The following is a 16,964-nucleotide window of genomic DNA, read 5'->3' as shown; positions in this document are numbered from 1 at the left end:
AGTGTGTGGCTTCTGAGCCGCCTTCTTTTAGAATTACAAACCGAGCACAAGGTCACTTTTTTCCCCCGCCCACCAGCCCCTCGCCCTGGCAAGCTCCTTAACCCTTCTGACCACAGGTGCCACATCGTAACGTTGAGATGCTGCCAACAGGGCTTGTGAGGCAGTGTTACTGTGACGCTGACATCAGATCCTCTGTTTAGCACAGTCTCTGGCCCCTGGTAGATTCTCAGTGAATGTCACCCATTACCATCGCCAGCCCTGGCAGAGTCGTGATAGTTACCCCATTGATGTAGTTTTTGCTATTACCGTATTTCTTCATTTTTTCCTATCAAAGCAGGTGTCTTTCCTGGGTATAATTATCTGGATGCTTGTCTCTGTCCCCACTTGACTGTGACTCCACGAAGGCAGAGCATCAGCTGTCTAATTCAGAGTGGCTGAGCCACACCCCCCCTGGGTGTTGTTAGGAAGGAAAGAGGCCAGCGCTCTGTCCTCTCCTCCTCACCATGGGGCTGCCAGGCCAGCTCAATGCCCCTGTCTTGCAGACGTAAAATTCACGCTCCAAGGCGCGAGGTGACTCGCCCAAGGTCGCTCAGCTGGGAGGTGGCAGGTACCAGTGGGAGCGCAGGCCTGTCTGCCTCTGGGCCCATGTTTTTTGCTGTCGCCCTTCATCATCCTTGACCCTGCCCACTCCAGAGCCAATCAGTGAGTGGTCTGTTGGGCAGCATGTTGCTTTCTTGAGAGAAGTGTAATGAAAACCAGATTTCGTTCATGATATCTTGTTCCCCAATGACTGTCAGTTCTCATATGTTCCAATAAAACTGCTAAAGAAACAGCCACTTAAAGATTATTCATGGAAAAATTATGCTGAGGAAAAATAGAGCAATCCTCTGAGATAGTCAAGCCGCGTGGTCAGTTTTTCCAGCTGCTCGTGCCATATCGGGCCGGGCAGCGGGGACCACACTCCGCTAGGGCAGGCCAGAGCCCCAGCCCATTATCACCGCCCCCGCCCCCGCCCCGAGGACACGGAGGAACAAACTTGTCAGCCACCCAGCTCCGAACCGGTCCCAGAAGACACGTGTCCTGGGTGCTGTCACATGGTGCCCCCCAACCCAGGCCTGGTGGGGCTGGCACGTGAGGCCTTTCAGTAGCAGAGTGGCACTTACTGGCAGAGAGGCCACCACCACCACCACCCCAGCCCCCAGGTCCCAGCTGAATGGAAATTCTTCTGCTTCAGTGTCAAAGTCCTGCTGTTGGTCCGCAGTGCAGGGATGGGAGTGACGGAGACCCAGGGCACTGAGAGCAGCAGCAGCTTTGATCCTGGGCCCAGGGAGATCGCAGCCCTCCACCTCCCCCCAGCTGAGTTCAGAGGCATCTGAGGCCAGGCCTGCCTCCCATCCAAAGCAGCAAGGAGAAGGGGGTGGATCCGGGTCTTGGCCTGGAGGGAGAGTCAGGAGCTGAGTGGAAGCACCAGGGGCGAGTCCAGTGGCTCGGGAGAGCTTGCCTGGGGTCAGAGCCAGGGCACAGGAACCTCTGGGAAACAGGTGGGGAAGGGAGTGGGTGAGGAGAGAGCCTAGGCCAGGGAGGTTTCCAGAAGAGCCTTGGAGTGTCCACTCCTCACCGCACACGCAGCCGGTTCAAGGAGCAAACCCAGCTCCCATCGGCCATGTGACCTGGGGGCGGGGAGGCCTCCACAGGACGGCTGTAGAGTCTTTGGACTCAGCAATGGAGTGTTTATACAAGCCTGGCACACAGTTGGTGCACAATGGGTGTTAGCCTCCCTCACCTTCCCTTCCTCGGGAGCAGCAGTTGGACGTTTATCCATCACACGTTTCCTTCAAGAAGCGCCTTCTGCTTAGATCAGGTCACCTCAAATGTGTCGCCATGTTCCTCTTTCCTCACACCTGGCCTCTGAACTGCTTGAGCTCCTTCCCACCACGGGCCACCCCCCACCCCCTGCCCTCGGTTCCCGGATAATGACACAGGGCCCAGGTCCTGCTCACGGGCTCTCTCACCTGCAGAGTGCGCCTCCTCCGAGTACCCACCTTCTGGGTGGCAGCACCACACACGGCCAGAGACCAGGCCCGCAGTGCTCCATTAACACTGTTATTAATGCTAGGACACCACCGGTTCCAACCACGGGGAGGAGCCAGGCGATCTGACCTTTACAAAACACTTAACTGAGCCCGGGGTGGGAGCCAGAGTGACTCAGGCAGCGAGACTGTGATCCTGCATACAGGCGGCTGATAAACAAGCCACATTCCACCCTCCACACGGATCCATTTATTGAGCAATATGTACAAAGCAGAAACAAACCCGGGTGCTTCCACGCCGCCTTTCCTCTCCGCGGCAGCTACACGAGATGTCTCCCCCGGGACAGAACTTGCTTTCATCCCCATGCTTTGTTTTGAGCAGAAGTTTTTCACGGGATGCCCATCAGAATCTCACCCAAAGAGCAGCATCCCTGACCCACCTGAACCCAGCAGAACCAGACCTTCCTGGGCTGGGCCCAGGAAACTCCGTTTCTCATACACCCTCCAGATGCTTCTGATACAAACATGCCCTGGTTAGGAATGACAGTCTCAGAGAAGCTGACGGCGACGTGGAACCCCTCACAGGAAAGTGCAAGCGTACACAAAGCTTAGCCGCAGTCCTCGCCAGCTCCCGTGGACCCTCCCACGGTTGGCGAAGTCCAGGCCACGACTCTCTGACGTCATTGTCATGGGTTGGTCTGTCGGAGCCCTAATTCTTGAGATGATGCCACATGCAGGCTGGAATTGGGACCTCAGACAGCACCCCGTCTTACCAAATTAAGTCTTCTGGACCCCACTGCTCGGCCCGAGCCTGAGCTCTGTGTCTCAGTGGAGGAGGGTTATTACTTCCATTCAGGTCTGAGTGGGCAAATGACAGAACGGAAGCTGAAATCAACACAGCAGAAGCTTTGTTCAGTGGCCAAAGAATGGAGAAGTGGGAACTAAATTCACAGAGTAAAGACAAAGGGATAAGCAGTGAGGCTAATAATAGGGAGGCAGATGCCTTAGTCTACCGGGGGAGGGATGGGGCTTTTTCAAGGGAGTAGGCTGCCACCCCCTTTCTATCCTTCTTTGGTCCTTAATGTCCAGTCTTGGCCACCAGTAGATGTGTCATTTAATATGCTAATGTAGTCAGATGGAGGTACAAGGAAACTCTGAGTCTGCTGGAAATCGCGTTCATCGCCATCTTGGTCCCAGCTGGTCCCATCTGGTTTTTCCTGTGTGTGTGTGGTTTCCTTTCCTATCTCTGGACCCTTCAACTTAAAGATTTATATTCACTCCTGCTAGAGGTGGGAGAGTTGGAAAGTTTTAAGCAAGGACACTTCTGCTAACAGTGGAGGTTGATGGGTTTTGTTTTCTTAATTTTATTTATTTGACTTCATCAGGTCTTCTTTGCGGCATGTGGGGTCTAGTTCCCCAACCAGAGATGGAACTCAGACCCCCTGCACTGGGGAGCGTGGAGTCTTAGCTCCCAGGAAGTCCTGGCTGATGGGTTTTGAGCAAAGACCTGAAGCAGCTGTGATAGCACTATCTCCTGTCACCTGGCCAGGTGGCCCAGGCAACCAGGCGGAAGGGAGCCCACTGACCAAGGCCCCGTCATGCAGCCCCCAGTTCGTGGCACAGGGTAGGGAAGGATAGACCTGGATTCCAGCACAGCCCCTAGCACGGCACCTGCCACAGAGAAAGTGTCCACTCGTTTTTCAAGTCTGTTCATTTTAAATCATGAAACCTTTCTACAAAGAAAATATCTATGGTACCTCCCACCCATATTTAACAGAAGCAAACATTTTGCCATATTTGCTTTATATTTCCTTAATTGTTTACAGATAGATTACACCTCATCCTTTCCCTTTCTTCCCTATGGAGTTATCTACTGTCCCCATATCATTTTGTGTTATTCCTGTATGGATTTTTGTATTTTACTACACGTATACCTATATATGGGCTTGCCAAGTAGCACTAGTGGTAAAGAATCAGCCTGCCAATGCAGGAGACATAAGAAGACGCGAGTTCATTCCCTGGGTTGGGAAGATCCCCTGGAGGAGGGCGTGGCAACCCAGTCCAGTATTCTTGCCTGGAGAATCCCCATGGATAGAGGAGTCTGGGGGTCTATAGTCCATAGGGTCCCACAGAGTTGGACATGACATGCTTAAAATTCTCCAAGCCAGGCTTCAGCAATACGTGAACCATGAACTTCCAGATGTTCAAGCCGGTTTTAGAAAAGGCAGAGGAACCAGAGATCAAATTGCCAACATCCGATGGATCATTGGAAAAGCAAGCGAGTACCAGAAAAACATCTATTTCTGCTTTATTGACTATGCCAAAGCCTTTGACTGTGTGGATCACAATCAACTGTGGAAAATTCTTAAAGAGATGGGAATACCAGACCTCCTGACCTGCCTCTTGAGAAACCTGTATGCAGGTCAGGAAGCAATAGTTAGAACTGGACATGGAACAACAGACTGGTTCCAAATAGGAAAAGGAGTACGTCAAGGCTGTATATTGTCACCCTGCTTATTTAACTTATATGCAGAGTACATCATGAGAAACGCTGGGCTGGAGGAAGCACAAGCTGGAATCAAGATTGCCGGGAGAAATATCAATAACCTCAGATATGCAGATGACACCACCCTTATGGCAGAAAGTGAAGAAGAACTAAAGAGCCTCTTGATGAAAGTGAAAGAGGAGAGTGAAAAAGTTGGCTTAAAGCCCAACATTCAGAAAACTAAGATCATGGCATCTGGTCTCATCACTTCATGGCAGATAGATGGGGAAGCAGTGGAAACTTTGGCTGACTTTATTTTTCTGGGCTCCAAAATCACTGCAGATGGTGACTGCAGCCATGAAATTAAAAGACGCTTACTCCTTGGAAGGAAAGTTATGACCAACCTAGACAGAATATTAAAAAGCAGAGACATTACTCTGCCAACAAAGATCTGTCTAGTCAAAGCTATGGTTTTCCCAGTAGTCATGTATGGATGTGAGAGTTGGACTATAATGAAAGCTGAGTGCCGAAGAACTGATGCTTTTGAACTGTGGTGTTGGAGAAGACTTTTGAGAGTTCCTTGGACTGCAAGGAGATCCAACCAGTCCATCCTAAAGGAGATCAGTCCTGAATATTCATTGGAAGGACTTATGCTGAAGCTGAAACTCCAATACTTTGGCCACCTGATGCGAAGAGCTGACTCATTGGAAAAGACCCTGATGCTGGGAAAGATTGAGGGCAGGAGGAGAAGGGGACAACAGAGGATGAGATGGCTGGATGGCATCAGTGATGCGATGGACATGGGTTTGGGTGGACTCAGGGAGTTGGTGATGGACAGGGAGGTCTGGCATGCTGCAGTTCATGGGGTCGCAAAGACTTGGACATGACTGAGCAACTGAACTGAACTGAACTGAAGCAACTTAGCATGCATGCATACATATAAACATACATACTAGGTTTTTAAAATAGTACATAAGTGGCATCACGCCATTCACCTAAACATTCATCTGCAACTCGCTCTGCCTGCTTACCATATGTTTCTGTCGTATGGATTGTATCCACACTGATACCTGCAGATCCAGTTTCTTCATTTTTTCCTGCTCTGTAGAATTTGTTGAATGAATGAACTGCAGCTCCCTTATCCATTTCTCTACCAAGGGGCATGAAGGTTATTTCCACTTGGAACGTCCTTGGAAAGGACATGTGTTCCCGTTGTGCACAGATGCACGTTTCTTGAGGTCAGACACCCAGAATTGAAATCCTAGGGTCACAGTGATGCCATGAAGACATGGCATCTTCACCTTTACTCAGCATTGCTAATTGCTTTTCAAGTATTTGATACGCAAATGAGCCCTTAACTAGCATTCACATTTGATATTGTCAGGCTAATCATTTTTTCTTTTTTTTACAATCTAGTGAGTTGAAAATGTATCTCAGTTTTACTGTAATTTGCATTCCCATTATTACCAGTGAGTTTAAGGCATCTTTCCATATAGTTATTGGTCGTTGAGGTCATTTCCTCTTTTGTGAATTTCCCATTTGTTTTCTTTGCCCATTTTCTTGGGGCGTAGTTTGTCTCTTTCTTACTGGTATTTGAAGTTCTCTATAAATCTGAACCAGAACCCTTTGTTGGTGATGTGGGTGACATATCCCTTCTCTCAGACTACACCTTGCCATCTAATGTTGCTTTTCCTGTCTTTTGTTTATTGGCTTGATTTGGTACAGAAATGTTTAATCAAATTTTTTCATTTTTTAAAATTTGTTTTTTAATTGGAGGAAAATTGCTTTACAGTGTTGTGTTTCTGCCAAACAACAGCACAGATCAGACATAATTATACATATATCCCCTTCCTCTTGAGCCTCTCTCCCCTCATTTTTTTTCCTTGAAGGTTTATGCCTTTTGTTTCTTTCCTTTCCCCAAGGTCATAAGGATTGTCTCCTTTTTCTTTCCAGTAGTTTTGCATTTCTGCTTTTCATATATGTCATTAATCCACTTGCATAGTGTAAGGTAGGAGGACTCAATAATTTCATCTTTTTCCACATGGAACCTAATGGTTCTAGACCCATGTGCTGAAAAGACCCTGCCTTCCCTTTAACTTGGAATGGCACCGCCACCATGAAGAAGTCTAGACTCTCGTGATTCACTCAACAGTTTCTCTGTCCACGTGCCAACACCAGACTGTTTGAATTACTTTTGTCTTGTGTTTTGGTCTGATAACTGGTAGGACAAGTCCTGTGCTGTTCTTCTCAAAATTTGTTGTGACTGCTTTGTCCTTTTCTTCTTCTTCAGGATTTTAAGATCAGCCGAAAGGACCAGGTATAACAGGATTTGAGCACCATGCCCCTGACAGTTTCAGGCTTTTCACTTATCAAACATTCAGGAATCTGTATGATGGTTGGATTTGAGAAGTTTAGACTGGTTGCAGGAAGAAGAGAAAGTGTGGTAACTCAGACCAGTCAGTGACAAGAGAGATGGGCAGGGAGGTGGTGTACAAAACCTAGGGGTCTTGGCAGTTGTGTGTGGTGAGTAAGAAGAGATGGGGAAACAATGGAAACAGTGAGAAACTTTATTTTTGGGGTCTCCAAAATCACTGCAGATGGTGACTGAAGCCATGAAATTAAAAGACGCTTGCTCCTTGGAAGAAAAGCTGTGACCAACCTAGACAGCATATTAAAAAGCAGAGACATTACTTTACCAACGAAGGTCCATCTAGTCAGAGCTATGGTTTTTCCAGTAGTCATGTGTGGATGTGAGAGTTGGACTATAAAGAAAGCTGAGCACCGAAGAATTGATGCTTTTGAACTGTGGTGTTGGAGAAGACTCTTGAGAGTCCCTTGGACTGCAAGGAGATCCAACCAGTCCATCCTAAAGGAAATCAGTCCTGAATATTCATTGGAACGACTGATGCTGAAGCTGAAATTCCAATAGTTTGGCCACCTGATGCGAAGAACCGACTCATTAGAAAAGACCCTGATGCTGGGAAAGATTGAAGTCGGGAGAAGAAGGGGACGACAGAGAATAAGATGGCTGGATGGCATCACCGACACGATGGACATGAGTTTGAGTAGGCTCCAGGAGTTGGTGATGGACAGGGAAGCCTGGCGTGCTGCAGTCCATGGGGTTGCAAAGAGTCAGACACAACTGAGCGACTGAACTGAACTGAGTAAGAAGAGAAAAGGCAAGTCACAATCTGGGAGAAGCCAAGACGACTGCTCCTTCCAGGCCAGGTGACTGAGTGGCCAGCAGGGCCTCCAGCCAAGGCTGGAACTACAGGAAGAGGGTTCAGGTTCAACCTTGGCTGAACTGACGATATCTTAGGAAAGCTCGGATGAAGGGATCAAGCCAACAGGAGGAAATGCAGATCTCAGGCTCAAAAAAAAAAAAGAATGGTTGGAGACTTCCCTGATGGTCCAGTGGCTGAGACTCCTCGGGGCTCACCATTCAGGGAGCCTGGGTTTGACCCCTGGACAGGGAACTAACTTCCACATGCCTGCAACTAAAGATCCTACATGCCACAATGAAGACCCAGTGCAGCCAAGTAACTAAATACATATTAAATAAATAACTGTTGTGCATTTCTATAAGCTCCCTTGCTCTTTAAAACAAACAACGACAAAAAAAAAAAGGATGGCAGTAAAGTTTTAAGAGTCATCAGCCAACCTGCTGAGTTAAAATCAAATCAGAACCAGGAGCCAAAGAGGGAGGCCTATGTAGACAATACCAGCCACTGGGGGATAAGGAGCCCATGGAGGAGGCTGAGTGACAACGATCGAAGAGGCTCAGGGAAAAGCAGGAGCGAGTGACATCACAGGCACCCAGGAAGCAGAGGCTTGCGAGGAGCGATCACCCGCGTCAGCCGCCAAGGGCACTGGCGAGGAAGCCAATGAGTGCTCGACAATTTGGCCCAAAGGAGGTCAATGGAAATGTCATTAGGAAATGGAAACCAGATTTAGCGACTTGAGGAGTGAGTGAGGGGGCGGCAGCGGAGTGAGGGGCAGGCCGGTGCTTGAGGAAGTGTGGCGCCAGGGAGGAGGGCCGGGCCAGGGGACCTTCTTTTGCAGAAGGCGAGAGACGAAGAGTGTGTGCAGAGGCTGGGGAATGGACCGAGCGGGAGAAGGGGAAGTGGTGCAGCGAACTCTCAGAGGGAACAGGAGGTTGGGGCGGAGGTCCCTGTTCCCCGGGGGCCTGGCAGGAAGCCTGGTGTCGCCAGAGGTACACGTGGCGATTGAGGGCAACCAAACCCAACAAGCACAGTGTTCTCGTGGCAGGAGAGTGGCAACATTTGCAGGGGAGAAGATCTGATAGTTGTTCCGGGGGGCTGAAGGAGGGGTTAACACCTGGGAATAGTTGTTGAAGGGAACAGTGGAGACCTAGTGCAGGGCTTGGTGGCGGAGCCTCAGGGACATGAAGGAGAGGATGTGGGGGTCAGGGAGTGGGATGTGGAGGGGGTGCCGGGGGGTGGGACAATCGCTGGGAGCAGGAGTTCAGAGCTCGAGATTTTGTGAGTTCCTTGCCTCGGGAACCCTTCGAAGTGCCAGAAGCTGGACTTCCCATCGTGGACAGGCTGGGGACAAGGGTCGTTGTTTTGGACACTCAAATTAAGAATGAGCCAAGCATGCTGGGGGACACGGGGACCCTTAGGTCACTAGTGGATCTGCAGCATCTTGTGGTGGAGCATCTGGAGCGCTGGGTGTTACCTCTGGCCTCACAGGTCCTCCAGGATGTTCCCAGCACAGCCAGGCAGTAGCCCTCTGGTTTGCCCCGCATTCGATGTGCTCCACAGGTTGTGACCGAGCCCCTTTGCAGAAACCCTGGCCCCCCTCTTCTGGTGTCTGGCCCAGGTAGCTAAGGCTCGGTTATCATCTGGGGTCACCTTGCTTTGACACAGGCTGGGACCTGGGACTCTTTACTGTAGTGCTTGCACCTGGACAAACGTCTCCTGAGCAGCAGATACAAAGAAACTATGAGGGACTAAAAATAACCGCAGGCATATGCAGTTGGGACAAATTTCAAAAAATAAGATACAAAAGAGCCAAAATCCAACCACCACTTCTGAGGTGCCTGAAGCAGGATACTGCACGTGATCCCTCCCGTGCAGCACCACCAGGGGGTGGCCAGACCACCTAGGCTGCCCCTCCGGCTGGACCCACTGAGCTGCACCTGCCCTCACCCCATTTAAGGAACCAGCTCGCTTCCCCACAGGGAGCAAGCAAAGGAACCTGTTACTTGTTTTCACTCCCTTGTGAGTCTGAATAAAGCTTTGCCTGAATTCCTCATCTGACCTCTTATCCGTTTCTGTTGATTCGAGTCCAAGAACCCAGCTTGGTATCACCTTAAAGACCTCCCTTCCCAAATCGCAACCACAGAAACTAAAGAGACAACAGTGGTCTGGACCACGCCCCACAGAAAGTAGCTGTGAATGTGGCTAACATGAAGGGTTCTGCCTCAGTCTTCCAGCACATGCTGCTCAGTGCGGTTTGTGACCCCAACCCCCTGGCTTTGATGACTTTCCATTGGCCCCATGATTGGGGCTGAGGAGGACAGGGTAACATTATCATAATAAAACCGGAGTGAGCACTAACTGTGAAATTCCTCATGTTACACCAAGACCTCTCCCGGCCATCTGCAGGGTGAGTGCAGTGGTTCCCAGCTTTCAGATAAGGAAACCAAGGCTCAGAGAGGAAGCAACCCGTCCAAGGTCACCCAGGCAATAATGGATGGGCCTGGGTGTCTGACACCCTGCCTGCCTGGCTGTGCTCTCTTGCTCAGTTAATCCACTGCCCCCAGTGAGCCCTGCACACATCCCTTTTGGTTGGACATGTGCTTGAGAACAGAGTCTGGCCTTGGAAGGGCACAGGGGTACGGGCCCTGGACCTGGACTCAGAAGTCACACTGTTGAGGCTCAACTCTGTCCCCCAGCAGGGTGGCCATGGAGAAGTACCGCCCCAGGGGAAACAGGCCAGGCTGCCGACCGCCGCCTCCACCCCTGTCCATCCACGGCACTCTCCTCCACGTGAGCAGCGGGGCCGTCGAGCCAGGGGCGCTGTGCACAGCAGGATGCTGGGCGTCCTGACGGCCTGTTGTCAGGCTTACAATGTGTATCACAACGTGCCTGGCAGCTGGGGGTGAGGGGTTGGGGTCTCGTGAGTAGACAGCTACAGGGCTTAGGGAACCTTGCCCCCTCCTGTCAGCCGAGCCAAGGGTCTTCCCCCAAACCCAGCCCACCCCTCCTGAGCCTCCCCAGCCCCTTGCCTCACTCTCTGTGCTCTGTTCACAGGCCCATCCAGCGGCTCCAGTTCTGCAAGGTTCAGCCGGCGGCCCACCTGTCCGGACGCCTCTGTGGCCGGCAGCCTCCCCACGCCCCCGGTCCCAAGACACAGGAAGAGCCACAGCCTGGGCAACAAGTGGGTGACCGCGTGAGCCCCCAACACTGGGGTCAGGGCTGGACCAAGCATGGGGCGGAGGCTGAAGAGCTGCTGGGGATGCCAGCCCACCCAGGCCTCCCTTGCCCGTCTGGGAGCTGCCGATGGGCGCTCTTGGTCTCTTAGGCTGGTGCCCCCTCCTCAGGTTGGGGTGGCCATGGCTACATGGTCCATGTACCTGTGACGGGTCTCTGGGGCTCAGCAGCTGATGGACGAGGTGTGCAGGGAAGGGCAGGAAGGCAGTGGTGGGCTTCTAGCTGGTTTGTCCAAGCTCAGTTAGTGCCTCCTCGTGGAAAGAAAACCCCAGAGTCCAGGGGACACCATGACAGTCCTCCAGGGAACACGTGGTATCTCATGGCATCTGTGTGTTGTGGCTCAGCCTCTCCACTTGCTGAAAGTTGCAGAAAGCCTACAGAGCCCAGAGCCTGCTGCAGGTTCCCCTGGCTCCATGGGGCTGACAGCTGGGGCACATGTGTGGTCCTTAGCATGGCTGGGCAGCTGTGCACATGTCCCCAGGGTGTTGGGCACAGAATCCTGAGCAGTTGGGTCCCTTCCACCCCCTGTCCCTCTCTCTCTCTCCTTCTCTCAGTTCCTTCCTTCTTTTCACCCTCCTACTGTTAAGACACAAGCCTCAGCCAGCCCAGGCTAGCCCTGGAGGAGAAAAGCCTTGTTTCTCTTGAGAGTTTGGGGCTTGCTCGGTGCTGGATACACTGCCACGTGCTTGTCCAGCATCCTTTCACTGGGCCCCTGCAGGCCTCTGGGATAGGTGCTGCCTGATTCATGTTGTAAGAATGAGGCCAGGAGGTCCGACAGGAGAAGCACCTGGCAGTGGTAAGGGTGGAGCAAGGACTTGGACCAGGTGTATGACTCCAGAAGCGGATGTGCTGACCGCAGGGTCATGCCAACTTTTTGTTTGTTTGGCCCCATCACTTGCAAGCACCATCCGCTCACCTAAGCCTCACAGTCATCCTGGGAGACAGGCAGGGTGAGTAGCATGAGTCCCAATTTGCCAGAGAAACTGAGGCTCAGAAGAACGATGTGATTTGCCCAAGGTCACTCCATGGGGAGACAGGACCGTGGTTCTGGGTGAAGGTCTTTCTCGCGCAGCAGTGCCATTCTGCTCAGGCCCCCGGAGCAGGTGGAACCACTGTCGCTCCATAGATAAGGAGCTTTGCCTTCTTTCTTCCTTTCCGTTTTCCAGTATGATGTGTCAGTTGAGTGTAGTTGAGAGTAAAAGCGCGACATTCCCGTCGGAGAAAGCGAGGCATCTGCTGGATGACAGTGTCCTAGAGTCCCGCAGCCCCCGCAGGGGCCTCGCCCTTGCCTCCTCCTCCGCCGTCACCAACGGACTCTCCCTCGGTAAGCGTCCCCGGCCTGCACATGACAGCGGGTGGGCCACAGCCCCACGTGTCTGTGTCTGTCTCCGTCACTGCAGTGCCCGGGGGCCCCGCACCCCCCTGCAGAGAGGGCTCCCCGCAGGCATCGCCAGAGCCAAAGAGGCCTTTGCTTCCCAGTCTTTAAGGCTTCACAAAGGGCCTTGGGTTTGTCCTCATCCTGCCAGTGGCCCAGAGAAGGACAAGAAACGGGACGGACACGTACCTGAGACCCACCGTCCTTGGCAGGCGACTACCAAAGCCTGGTGGCTGCTGCCCCAGTGGGCTCTGTCCCTGGGGAGCCACAAACCCTGGCCCGCAGCTCAAAGGAGGAGACACTGCCTGGGGACGGCAGCAAGGCGGCCCCGGGGTGCTACCCATGCGCGTGTCTTCATACCGAGAAACCAAAGTAAGGGAGGATGAACAATTGACCTTCCGGAATGAAAACGTATGTCTGAACTTCAGCCAGAAATGGTGCTTATGTCAACAGAAAGACAGAAGCTGAGCTGCTGGGGCCAGGATCGAGGGTGGTGGTATCAGAGCTAAGGATGGCGTTGAGCTCTGGTCACAGGTCCATCCCCCTGTGGAGTCCAGGTCACCCTGTCATTTCTGCCGTCAGACAGGTGTACTCTCCGCTGGCCGTGTCCTTTCAGTGTGCCACGCTTCTGTAGTCTGTGTGTCTGTGTGTCTGTCTTAACATGGAGCCCTCCCGGGGCTGGCAGCAGGTTAGACAGAGGCCAGTAGGGTGGAGGGCCCTAGCGCATGGGAAGGAAGAGGTAGTACGGGCAGGAAAATTGGGCGAGAATCTCACATCCCATGAAACGGGGCCAGTCTCTGAGGCAGTGTCTCTGGAAGTGGGCACCTGGCTCCCACTTCCTAGAAAGTGTGTGACAAGCAAGGCCCGTGTCTGCTGTCCATCCAGGGAGGAGGTGCTCCTCCTTGGACCTGGTCAGGGGTTTCTGCCAGCTCGGGACAGTGTAGCCCGGGGTTCCTAGGTGCGCCTGCGGAGAAGAGTTCAGGGTCTGTGAGTTGGGGAAAGGCTGGGTTAAACCAGGGCAGCAGGTCTCTTCCCAGACACTCGACCCGGCTGATGGGCATCGTGGGTCTCCCGGGAGTCAGCCGAGCCTGAAGGGTCCCACACTGTCTGGGCTGGAACCCTTCTCCTTGGAGAACCCCGTGGGATGGGGTTCTGAACCCACCTGGGAAATGCCAGCCTGAGAGCATTGGGCTGGGCAGCAGAACAGCTCTTTTACATCCAGGAAACTTTCTGAGCTGTGCGTGGGCCCAAGCCTTGCTATTCCTGAGACAGAAAACCAAGTCAGATGCTGTGCATTCCAGTATCCAGGCGGGAGATCACCAGGCGGTGCGGTTCTCGGCTCCTCCACTCCGAACACTCAGAGGTTTCTCTGTTTGGAGCTGGAGCCTGGGCGCTCGCTGCCCTGTGTGCCCGTGCCCTGCTTGGGGCTGAACTGGTCCTTGTGTCCTGGAACTGCCAAGGGGCCTGGGACCCCCTCTTCCTCCCCACTCCCACGGCCCAGCCATGGTGCCAGCAAGGCAGCCCAGGCAGAGAGGGCAGAACCCAGGCGCCTCCAAGGAAAATCTGTCTGCTTCCTTGTGGCCGAAGCTGGGCCTTGGTGAGTCCCAGTCAGCCCTGCAGGGGCAGGCCCAGGAAAAGCTGAGCCCTCTGTGTGCACACTGCCCAGTCTCTGAAAGGGCGCTCGTGGGGACCTCTATCCAGTGCTAGGCAGCTGCTCCGTGGCCCGCGTTTAGTCCAGCCCTGACCTTTGGAGGAGGAAGTGCTCATCTGGCCCCTGTTTGGCCCCAGTTTCCCTTGGGCCAGAAGGAGGGCAGTGGTGGAGCCAGGCCAGGCCAACACAGAGTCCTAAGGGTCCCGATCCCAGGGGCCTGGTGTTCAGGCAGCCGCAGCGCCGACGGGGCAGGGAAGGGAGAGGAGGGCCCACCTGGGAACCGTGGGACGGGGTGGGCCGAGTGTCAGATAGAGCAGCAGCAGAGCAGAGCCCGAGCCACACTGACGCCCACCCGGGGTCAGACAGCGTCCCGCCGGCACGTCCGTGCAGCTCGGGGCCTGGGCCCGGCGGAGAACAGGCCGCTCTAGTGGCCCCGCTCCTGCGAGGCCGCCCCGCTCACTGATCTGTGTTCCTTTTCCAGGCAGTAGTGAGAGCTCAGAGTTTAGTGAAGAGATGTCTTCAGGGCTGGAAAGGTGAGTGTGGCCTGGGCTGGGCCTCCCTCCTTGGGGAGTCGCTCGGGGGGGCCCAGGGAGCTGGAGGCCAGCCCCACCCTCCTCACCCAGCCTGTGGGGCTGCCCCGTGGCTCCACAGGTCAGCGCGCCCAGGGGCAGGGAGGCCGCCTGAACAGGATGGGCGTGGGGTGGGGGGTCCCGCCGCCTGCTCTGGCGGCCCTCCTCATCCTCGGGGCCAGAGTCGTCCTGGGAACCTGGAGGCCAGCGCCTTCCCCTCAGGCCGGGCTGCCCAGGAGAACTCCGAGCGCAGATTTGGTCTGAGATGTGGGTTCTCGAAAGCAGAAGCCTGAGAAATGGTCTGGAGACAGACATGTGGCTCCGCCTGGTGGGGTCTGAGAGCATTGCACCCCTGTGGCCTCGGGCTGACACCCACCCTTCCAGGCACTGGTGAGCAGAGGGGACTCTGCCCAAGGTTCCCTGCAGCCAGTCCATCCTCCCCAGGAAGTCCTCCCTGCACCTCCCTCCTCCACGTGCTGGGGCTTTCTCTGTTCCAGGCAGCAGGTGGGCTCTGGGAAAACAGGGACTCTGTGAACAAGGAGCTCCCACAACCTTGGCGCCGCGGATAGTGAAGGGCATTGTGGGGACTCAAGTTCTTGGGGGAGCAGGCGGCATCCAGTGACACAGAGGCAGGCTTGCATTGTCCTGCAAAGTAGTCCCTCCTCTACCCTGTGTACACAGTGGCCCGCATGCACAGACAGGCACACCCTCACAGTTATACACACCCACACCCACGCCCCTCCCTTGGTGCTCAGCCCCCACAATCATAAATGGTCAGAGGGGGTGCAGCCCACCAGGCGGGGCCCCACAGGGCAGAGGGATGGGATATGGGGACAGTGAGTTTTGTTGAGTGCTCCCCATGTGCCAGGTGCTGTCTTGGCCTCTCCCAGTCCTCAAGCCCTCCGGTGTGGGGGTTACTTGTAAAACGTCCCCGTTTCATATCTGTGGACAGCAAGGCGCAGACAGGTGGCGTGGTCCTGCCTCACCCGCCCCTGCGGGGCAGAGCTGACCCACGTCCACCTCCCCCGACCGCAGGGCCCACGTGGTCATCACTGCAGGGACTGGCCCCGCGTCCGTCAGCCGGTCTGTCTGTCCTGGTGATACCCTAGGTGGGGGGCTAGGAGGGGAGAGATGACACCCTGAGCCCTCGAAGCTCCTCTTTCTGTCCTGCCCTGGCCCTCCTGGAGAGACATTTGCTGGGCTCTGATTTGGGGAGTATAGGCCTCCTCTCTGTGGGCCCGCTACCCCAGCGGGGGGCGAGAGCCAGACAGATAGCAGGCAGACATCAGATCTGAGTGGCAGAAGTTTAACTCTTCTCAGCACCAGTCAAGGGTCTCCTGGGGTGACCCTGAGGAAAGGGGGCTTATAGGCAACCCAGCGTCTCCCCAACCACACACAAGCCAACGAGGCAACAGTGATCCCGAATAGCACCCAGACCTGGACCTGTTCATGGCTCATTCATCCCTCTGGTCATTCACCCACTCACTCATTTATTCCTTTGTTTACTCATCCATTCATGTGTTCATTCATTCAATCCTCCATTCCTTCATTCATTTATATTCATTCCCTCATCCATTCGCTCACTCATTCACTCATCTGTTTTTTCATTCGTTCATTCACTCATTCATTCAAAGCCATTTATTAAGCAGGTGCTCCCTGCCAGACACCTCACTAGTCATGGAGGGTGGTGGACACGGTCCCTGCTGAGCCCCCATGACTGAGATGCGAGCTGCCGGGAAGGAAGGGGGTGAGAGAATTCCCGCCTCAGGGACATAGTGCTGTGTTCCACTCAGAGGGGAACTCCACACGCTTTGATATTTTGCTTCTTTCTCTTCCATTCGGTAGATTCAACTTAGAGTTTAGCGGTGGATTCACTCTGCGTCTGAGGGTCTCTAGTAGGTCATTTTGGAGAGCTCTCTGGCAAGCACCTATCATCCACGCAGCCCCGCTGTGCGGATGCTCAGCCTGCCTCCAGGGCCCTCAGAACAGCACCCCACCCCCATTTCTCATCTCCTTGGGACCCCGCTCCCAGTCCAGCCCCTCCTTCCTGAGGGGAACTGGAGACCACCTGCTCTGGAGATTCAAGGCGGCCCTGGCGATCCAGACGCCAGGTGCCCCCACCACCGGGGCCCAGCCTCCAGCCTCCATTTCCGTCCTGCACTGGCCTCTTCTCGTGTCCCCCAGAAAGAGTCCACTTCCTCAAAAGCATGTGAGCATTCGAGACTTTCTTGAAGACCCCACGGGAGAGTTGGAGAGGCTTTCCCCACCTTCGAAATCTTTGCAAAACGTTGCTCTTTCCTCACAGTGCAGTGATCACAGTTCCCCTGGGCTCTGCCTACCTGGAGCCCAACCCACCGGACCCCCCTCCACCCTGACCTCCCCGACGCCGCCTTGCT

General features: G+C 54.1%; 1 protein-coding gene across 21 annotated transcripts in view; it reads left to right on the top strand.

The window, feature by feature from the left end:
- The window catches only part of RALGPS1 (Ral GEF with PH domain and SH3 binding motif 1), a 295,428-nt gene that overhangs the window by 260,231 nt on the left and 18,233 nt on the right, over positions 1-16,964 (top strand). For 13 of the 21 annotated variants that reach the window (XM_081587219.1, XM_081587216.1, XM_081587210.1 and 10 more), the window contains 3 exons: positions 10,794-10,920; positions 12,140-12,297; positions 14,481-14,532. In XM_081587219.1, the coding sequence (XP_081443345.1) occupies positions 10,794-10,920; positions 12,140-12,297; positions 14,481-14,532 (337 nt within the window). The remainder of the gene's footprint in view (positions 1-10,793; positions 10,921-12,139; positions 12,298-14,480; positions 14,533-16,964) is intronic. The other 8 variants (XM_081587230.1, XM_081587226.1, XM_081587227.1 and 5 more) reach the window with 1 other exon arrangement.

This window comes from Giraffa tippelskirchi, chromosome 4 (genome assembly GCF_054371585.1).
Source record: "Giraffa tippelskirchi isolate mGirTip1 chromosome 4, T2T-mGirTip1v1.2.pri, whole genome shotgun sequence".
In the NCBI taxonomy this organism is placed as follows: Eukaryota; Metazoa; Chordata; class Mammalia; order Artiodactyla; family Giraffidae; genus Giraffa; species Giraffa tippelskirchi.
Note: the sequence above shows the minus strand (reverse complement) of the source record. Positions and strands in the feature narration are given on the sequence as shown.